The sequence below is a fragment of the Melanaphis sacchari genome, unplaced genomic scaffold, assembly GCF_002803265.2.
Source record: "Melanaphis sacchari strain LSU unplaced genomic scaffold, SCAv2.0 Contig186_pilon_pilon, whole genome shotgun sequence".
NCBI lineage: Eukaryota > Metazoa > Arthropoda > Insecta > Hemiptera > Aphididae > Melanaphis > Melanaphis sacchari.
In genome coordinates, this window is record NW_020270895.1 from 34,528 (window position 1) to 44,238 (window position 9,711).

Here is a 9,711-nt window from a genome sequence, read left to right on the forward strand (position 1 = left end):
AATATTTTTGAGGCGCAATTTTCTAGTTAATTTTACTTTTAGTTTTCTTAATTTCATAATTATATTTACCTAAATTTATATTTTATATTAATTTTTGCATACAACTCATGAAACTGAAGAATGGCTCACGTAGTCACGTTGCAGTTACGTTTGAATTTAGTAAAAACCTTGCCATTTGAATTTAATCCAGCGACCGGTGAGCGCTGCGCCGCGCCGCCAACGTTAGAAGTTCGACATCGACACTCGACGAGGCAGTTGCGGCGTGCCTATGTTAATGCATGGGAGGTGGTATACGCGTGTGTGGGGAACACATACAATATTGTGAATGGCGCATGCGCAAAGGCTAGCCAAGGCAGTCAAATACCGCCTCGAGCCGCCGGGTACATTGTATATAGCTGCTCTACTAGCTAGGTGGGGATAGCTCGCAAAGTGCATAGCAAGTAAATTATTAGATATACACGGATATACGCGGGCGCGCGGCACCATACTAGTCTATCTCTTAGAACACTGGAATTGAAACATCGATGTCTTGACAAAGCAATTAATAATAAACATTGACGACGCGCGACGCTGGCACTGCCGCCGTCTCCTGCACAGTGCATACTGCTCAGAAATCTGCTAATCGATTACGATTATAAGCTACATAGAGTGCTCACCGACTCACAGTTTTAATCGGTACACAATATTAAAAGTTTAAACATGTCAAGTAAAAGAGTGGTACCAGTTTAAACAAATAAGGCAAGAAAAGTTGGCCAAACAAGCAGATATAATAAATAAACAAAAATTGATGGATTTATGCGCGGCGTTCAAATTAGTAATCTAAATTCATCTTTATTATTTATATTTAAAATAATATATTAATTAAAGGACTAGAATAAAATGAGTTCCTTAGAAACCGCATCATGTCAGTGTGTGGGGTTTTGTAGTGATTAAACTTGACAAGTAATAAGTTACAAAATGTCAATATTGATTGTTTGATATTCAGTTATACGATAGTTTAATTAGATTAATAGAACAGACTCGTGAAAATTTTGATGATTTTGAAACAGAAGCATTGCAAAGGCAGTTAGAAAGGATTACAAAATAACTACAAGAAAAAGCGAAAACTTTTCCATGACGAATCTGAATCTGAAGATGTAAATTTATCGGCACGATACAGTTTTAAAATACATACATTTATTCCTATCTTAGATAAATTAAAACTGAATTAGAAACTAGGCGACATGCATATGATATTTTCTGTAAACATTTACATTTTTAACGCAAATTAAGGAATTGGACAATCAAGAATGAAAATCGGTTAATTACTCAAAACATTTATACAAATGATGTGGAATTTAACGATCTTATAAATGAAGTGATACATTTAAAGCTCATGTCGATGTAATCTCTATAGGGGAAAAACACAACTTACTTGGTCTTCAAACATTTCTATATGAAAAAGACTTAACAAATATTTACCCAAGTATAGAAATAATCTTCATTTTATTTTCGACCAGCTGTCACCAATTGCTCAGCTGAAGATCGTTTCATGTTTAAAATAGTAAAACTTACGTTCTACTATGACTAACAAAAATGAAATCACTCGCGATTCTAAACATTGAAAATCAAATAACTCGTCAGTTATCGTTTGATGAAATCATAGATAATTTTGCTACAGATAAAATCAAGGCGCAAAATGATTTAATATTGTACTAATATTGTATTAATATTTATTTGTTTTTGGAATGTATAAATATATAAATACCTAAATATAATTTTTATAGTCTTTGTTTATTTCATAGAACTTCTCCCCGGTGGAGTACGCCACCTGTGGGGCGCAGGTTAGAATGCCTAGGGCGAAAATGGAGCAATGCACTGAACGAAGTACACAACAGAGCGCCCTAGGCACGTGCCTTGGTGGCCTATGGGTAAATCCGCCCCTGATTATCTACATAGACAACTAGTAATAATTTATTGATTTATGGCTTGGCGATGGAGGTTGACTATCGATTAATATTGAAAAAAAAAACAATGTAAATTATTTTTAAAAACCTATTGGGTATTTTGAAATAATTATATTTTCGACTTCTCGTAAATATTTGCTATTGGTCAACTAAACTTTCAGCCGTGGACCGTGGCGTTACGGCAGACTAACATAATTCTAATATAATATTTGTTATTTGTTAATCACTGTGTAATGTGTTTACTCTACTGTTGTATATTAGTCGTTTCCCGTTGATATTTGTAATTTGTACCTATATTAAGATGTGTAATTTGACTTTAAATTTTAACAGTTTAACGTTTAATTTTAAATTGAAAGTGTGGTCAAATACTAAAAAATAATGGAAAAATGCGAAATTTGTGGTCGCGAAAGAGAAGTCATGAACTACACAAATTCGAATAGACATGTAAAAAGCTGAAGATTAAAAATCCCTACACCACCAGCAATATCAAAAAGAAAATTAAGTAATACTTTAATAAACAATTTTTTTATCAAGAGAAGAAAATTATAAAAAATTGGTAAGCTTAAAATATTATAATTTTAATGTTCTATTTAATGTATTAAATATTAATGTACCTATTTTGTAATCAAATTTGGAATACCTATCCAATTATGACTAATAGACAATAATTAAAATACTTATAAGTTATATTTATATAAAAAAAAATTATTTATGTCATTATGAAGAAAGTTAATTTTCAAAATGTGATGAGTACATATTGATACCTAACTATGTATAAGATACCATGCGACTATGGTAAAGAGCATATAACAATTATTATTTTTAAGTAGTTACATAGTATCATCAGTTCGTGTACGACTCCCGTCCGAACAACACGTATGTTAACGTTTAGTACGCCTTTATAGCTTCGATAGCGTAAAGACCAGTTTTCATCGATACAGGTAATATGACATTATTCTCCCGTTATCTCTGCCCGTAACTATTGACATACACACAACTACCGCACTACCTACAGTCCATTCCACGAGAGAATAATCACTTTTCGCGCATCACGAATAACGGCTTCAGCGACGCCGAACCCCAATTACCCCTTCCAAGCGTTGACGACGACGGCCGAGGCCGGCCTCGTGACAAACCGATACCCTTTCTTTCAAAGTTTACGCGCGCAGCGCGCATACACCACTACATTGTCGGCAGTCGCCCGACGGCGCAAGTACTGTACAGTCGTACTGTTGAACTTTATTTTGTATACATTCTTTCGTAATCCTTACCAAATTACTGAATTATATCTTAAAAAATACAACTCGGGTTAAAACATTTGTTAGATACATATATACACAACATAATGTATTATATACAACAATTATTACACACAGAACAACATAACATGTACAAAATGGCACAAAGTAAAACAACATAATTTGTACAAATTTTATATACATATATACACAACACAATCTATTATACAACAATTCGAGTAAAAATAATGTATAATAATTAATTAATAAAATTTAGTCTGTATCTGATAGGTATCTGAAGTCTTCATCATCGTCGTCCGAGTCATCATCCGTGTCGCTTTGGCCAATAGTAAGAACACAAGGCTGATTTTCTGCTGACATGAGATCTTGGACCACATTATCCAAACTCCATGCTTTTTCTTCCTCCTTTATCACATGACCGACAAAATTTTTCCACATATCAGGGCTAACTTTATTCACTCCTTCAACTAACAAGTGTTTTATATCTTGTAATTTAAAAGTTTTGTTGTTATCTTTGACATGTTTCTTAACTATAGCCCATGCGAGTTCAATTGCATTAAGTTCACAATGATACGGAGGAAGTCTAAGGACAATTTTATTGTTAGCTTTTACCATTTCATCGATGACATAATTGTTATATAATGGTTTCAATTTTTTAACTTGGTCTAACAATTCTATGACAAGCATTGTGTTGTCGACTTGCTCTCCTTTGCTCTGGAGCCATGCAATTATGTCAGCTTTTCTCCAATTCGTAGTTGGGCATTTTTCAATTTTCACCGAATGATAAGGAGCGTTGTCCATTACGATGACAGCGTTGTCTTTGAGTTTCGGCAAAACACCTTCCAACCAATCACGAAAAGAGTCCCCGTTCATCTCATCGTGATAGTCTTGGGTGTTTTTCTTTGACTCAAAGCACAAAAGGCCTCCGGGAACAAATCCATCTTCGGAACCGATGTGGCTAACAATTAAACGTTTCCCCTTGCCAGTAGGGTTTATTGCTCCAGTCGAAAGTCCCTCGGAAGATGCCACTCGAGCTGACGTTACAGTTTTGTCGACCCATACTTTGCTATTAACATCTCCGGCGTTTACCAACGTTTCATCTAGAAAGTAAATTGGCCTTCCTTCTTCTCTGTATCTTAATATCTTTTAAATATCTTCTCCGCCAAAGTATGATTTCAGATTTTTCAATCAAACCACTATTACGACCTCGCTTCATATATACGAAATCCATAGATTTCAACAATCTGAATAATGATGTTCGAGAAAAATTTGGTAGACCTTTATCTTCATTGACAGACACAAGAATCTTGTCTAACGTAGGCGTATCACGATCGTGCCAAAATTGATGGACTTTTCTTCTGATACCATACTTGTCAAACTCGTCTACTTTTTCGGTCAGTTGTTTTCGGACTTTCGTTTTGTTTGGCGAAGAAACAGTTTTTGTCCGTTGATACTCCAATATGGTGTTATAAATTGTCGATTGACCAATTCCAAGTTCGTAAGATAAAGTTTTTTTCAGGTGAACCATTTTATGTTCAGGGTTTTCGATCATTTTGGCTTTATATGCATTAATAATCATCGTTTTTTGACGGGAACAAACAAACTGAGAAAAATAAATATATTTAGATTACAATATTATCCACATCAGATTTTGAAATATAAGTCATAGTTAATACATATTTAAACGTTTTATGTACTATATGTGATCTAATAAGGTTAAACGTAATAAATTTTTTTAAACTATAAAACTTTAAAAATGCATTAAAAATATGCACTTGAAAGGCAAAAAATGGCCAAAATAATTCAAAATTTAAGTTTCATAAACCGATTTGTTGTTACATAACTCAAATTATGTACTTACAAAGCTACGTTTCACAATTACGAAAAACAAGAACTTTTATGAAAAATCTGTTTTGACAAAATCTATTTTTTCATGTAGTTACAACCAGAGCTTCAAAACGTTAAAAATAACGTTATAATTTAAACGTTATAACGGAAAAAAATTAACAAAAAATAAATAAAATAAATAAACGAAAAACGAAAAAAATCGAATAACATTAAACATAATACATCATTAATCACAACTAATGTTTAAAAATTAACAATAAACGTATTTGTAACGTAAAAAAATTGCAAATAGATAACATTAATCGAAAAAACATTAGAGCTTTTTTTACATTGAACTCAATATGATTTTTTTTTTTAAATCTTAACGTTATGAACAATTCAAAGTTGGCTAACTATTGTTGACAATAATTTATATTTTCCGAATTATTTTCAGGTTTATTTATTACTTTATAAGACGTAAATACGTTTATTTCTGTAATATTCAACTAATCAATGCCTATGATTTATTAATTTATAAATGTATATTATTTATTATTTAAATATAAGTTTGTTTGAATAATTTCTGTCAAACAAATTGTATTATATTGTGGAATAACTGCTCAACAAAAAATTATAAAATTTAAATTTTAAAATACACTAAATATCATATTATTTATAAATATTAATTCTAGATACAAATAACAACTTCATTACATATTACCATCTATAAAATATTAGTCATAAACTTGTAAATTACAACTATTTAGTATTTTTTATGATTAAAATTTTGAGCTAAAAAGTCTAATACCTACCTATTACAAATTGCAACACATAATACTGGTAAGTTATTATATTAATAATTTATAGAGTTACATTGAAGATTGAACATTTAAAATGTTTAAGCTGCTATTTAGATTAACTAATTACTATTTTGTAATTTATATACTTCAAGCAGTCAGTGGACTAATATAATTAGAATTTATTAAACACATTTTCTATTTCGTATGATGCCATTTTATTTTTGTTTCTAGTGCACAGAGACCAGAGTATTAGATAATGTGATAATTTATAAATTTATGATACTTAAAATTAAAATTTGTTGTCAGTAATAAATATTACTTCATAGCTTGCTGAAGTTACTAATACCTAAATTAACATTAACTTATCAGTTACCTCTTTGGCCTTTGTCAAAAACTAGGAAATTTGTCTAATTTCATAATTCTTACATAACAAAATGGATAATTATGCCACAAATAACGGTAGAATTTATTGAAAATAACCATTTAATCCCCTATTTATCTTTAAATTATAACATTTAACAAAAAACGAAAAATTAAAATAACGTTTAATAATGCAAAAACGTTTAAAGGAAAAAATCAAATAACGTTTCAACGTACAATAACGTTAAACATTAAAATCGTATAACGTTTAAATAGCCAAAAACGGAAAAATGATATTTTTTTTTAGAATTTAAGCCCTGGTTACAACCACATAACAAAATCACTTTGTCTAAAACTGGTTTTGCTTAAATAAATTGCTGTTTTTCCGTCACTTTTTTTTTGTTTTCCTGATTTTTTTAAAAATTACTGGGAAACTATTTTTAAAAAAAACACATCATAGTAAAATACACATATTATACAATAAAAAATAATATACGGTATTTTTATATCTTGTGTTTTAATTCAAAAACGAATAACCATTCATACTTGAAATTTTCAAAAAAATTTTTGTTGTTATAGCGCCTACGTTACATGACAATTATTTTCAATAAAATTTTAATTAATATTTAAATAATGACTTACCTTTCCTCTCGGATTGTGTTTTGCAGGAGATCGTGTATTGCTAGGTAATTGATCCATAATTTTAAAAAAATTGAAACAAATTACAACAAATAACAACTGACAATATTAAAATTAATGAAAACGTGGATTATGGGCACGGCAAAGGACAAACAAAGTATCGTGGCATACGTCTAAATCAAAAATGACGACATGGCCATACACGATATGTATTAGGTGCGTAATACATTCCATATTATAGAAGGAGAAATAAAACATCTGCCAGCCAGACTAGCCAGTGGTCCTTAATATACATTACACAATAGACACCAAAGAGACTGACAAATACACCAGTTGGCATTTCTAGAATGCTGAATTATAAGTATTGTTATAAGGTAGATGTTATAGATACATCTAACTGTTGTCGATAATTTGTATCCCACCAAAAAAGGTCACATTCACACAATATAACACTGTATATATTGCGGCCCGAGAATTTTGTAAAATGTGAATTGTGTCTCAGTATATACTTCTATTTATTTTCAGTCACAAAGTCTGTACGTATATCAGTTCGAAAAGTCTGAGATCAAAAATCGTAATAACTGAACAATTATGTTTGAAAATACATATGGTAGATACAACAAAAAATACCGCACGTGTTCTTTTTACTAATTACGTTATTTATTTATTTAAATTTTTAACGAATCATAATTTATATATTTTGACATTGACGTTAGTTAATAATAACTTTCGATCGATAGATGAGACAATCGCATACTTATGATTTATATTTCATCATACATTGTTTAATGTATTAAACGTTTTCGTTCTTTTTAATTAACGAACGTATTAAAAATACTCTTTTAAATTTTGACTCTGCATAGTCAACCTTTTTAAAAAATGTATCCGCTAAATTCAGTCGTCCTAATATTAGTATAGAGATCATGAATTGAGTTGTGGCGTCCGGCGCCCCAAGCGTGAATCGAAACACGCGGAGCGCCGACGTGAAACGAAACACTCCGAGCGCCGATGTCGCCGTTTGGACGCGGTCTCTAGAGTGGGGTGACATGCGCGAATACCGACGAAAGCTGGTCGGCTGACTGATTATTCTCTCGTGGAATGGACTGTAATAGCCGACCGCTCGCGTTCGTTACCGGCCCAAGGCCACTCGACGCTGCTCACCTTATCAGTTTTCGTAATGAGTTCAACACCTAAAACCAACACCGCTGCTACAAAACATATCAATAAACCTCTATCACCGTTAATTCTCGTTAAAACTTAATATCACAAACGAGCAACAAGTCACCCGATGACCCATACAACAGCGATGATATTTGACAAGCAGTAGACTCAAATAAACGAATCAAATCACCACTTACCAAATCTCCTCCACACAAAAAAGTAGACTCAAACATATTCATTTCAAAAAACCGATATGCACCGATATCTCCCACCACCGAAAATGAACCAATGGACAGTACGAACGAACAGCCCACTGACGCTGCTAAAACCAACATCGATAAATAAATCTTCCTCCTCCAATATTCATTCAAGCTCAGCTTAACTTTAACACATTCTGTATAAAATTAAAAGAAATCACCGACTCCACAAGTTTTGCATGCAAAACTACGACCAAAGGTGTCAAATTACAAACCTTCAGTTCGGATTCATACAGATCTGTCGTTAAATTTCTAAAAAACGAAAATGTTTCCTTCCACTCCTACCAGTCCAAAGAAAGCAAACCACTCAGAGTAGTAATCAGGAACCTACATCCTTCTACCGACAAGGACTACATAACCAAAGAGCTTTCCGAACTAGGTTTTCAAGTCATGAATATCACAAACGTTCTCCAAAAATCTACTAAAGTCCCACTGCCTCTTTTTTTTATCGACCTCGTACAGTCTCAGTCTAATTAAGAAATCTTCAAAATAAATTCTCTCTGTTATTCCAAGGTCAAAGTGGAAGCACTCTACACTAAAAAGGAAATCCCACAATGCCAGCGTTGTCAGTCTTACAGTCACACCCGCGATTACTGCAACCATACTCCAAGATGTGTTCGCTGTGGGGACACCCACGACTCTTCTGAGTGTCAAAAATCTCGAAATGAACCAGCCAAATGCGCACTATGTGGAGGCTCCCATCCTGCAAACTATAGGGTATGTCAGTCCCACAAGGATATCCTCAAACACAGAAAATTTCTTCCAAATTCTAATTCAAACTTCAGAACAAGACACACTCATACCGACATTGTCAATTCAAATCGCACCGAAAATCTCACATCGTCTAAACATTTTCCTCCCCTTCCCAACTCAAATTCATCTCAACCTCAAGCAGCAACTCAAGAGAAACCAGACCAATCATCAGCGAATAACATCTCTGTCTACCTCTCCTCATTTGTTTACGAGCTAAAATCATTAATCAACTCACTAATCTCACTCGTCACGACCCTCATAAAAAAACTCATACTTAATGATGGCCGCCGTTAATAACTCCAGTCACCCACTCTCAATCTTTTTGTGGAACGCCAACGGAATGATAACAGAAACTCATCTCACCCAGAATAACTTCCTCAATATTCAAGGCTATGAAGCACTCAGAGCAGATCACCCGGACGGTTCCGCTCATGGAGGAACTGTTCTACTTATCTCGCACTGTATACCTCATTCTCCCTTCCTCCCTCATACTTCAGACAAACTTCAAATCATTGCCTCTTCCATAGTTCTCAACTCAATTCCAATCTCATTTGCTTCTGCTTACCTTCCTCCAGGCTGCCAATTCCCCGAAAACGAACTATCAACTTTCATACTCTCCTTCAATCACACATTCATCATTGGAGCCGACTTCAACGCCAAGCAACTAAACTGGGGCTCAAGATTTACAAACACAAGAGGCCGTTCCCTC

The 9,711-nt window shown here is 33.1% G+C and overlaps 1 protein-coding gene across 1 annotated transcript; it reads right to left on the minus strand.

Annotated features, from left to right (window-relative positions):
• Window positions 1–3,457: 3,457 nt before the first annotated feature.
• LOC112592697 lies at window positions 3,458–4,757 on the minus strand. Its single transcript, XM_025336851.1, has 2 exons — window positions 4,400–4,757; window positions 3,458–4,305 (listed from the first exon to the last, which is right to left on the minus strand). The coding sequence occupies exons 1-2, from the start codon at window positions 4,755–4,757 to the stop codon at window positions 3,458–3,460; spliced, it is 1,206 nt and encodes a 401-aa protein (XP_025192636.1).
• Window positions 4,758–9,711: the final 4,954 nt, after the last annotated feature.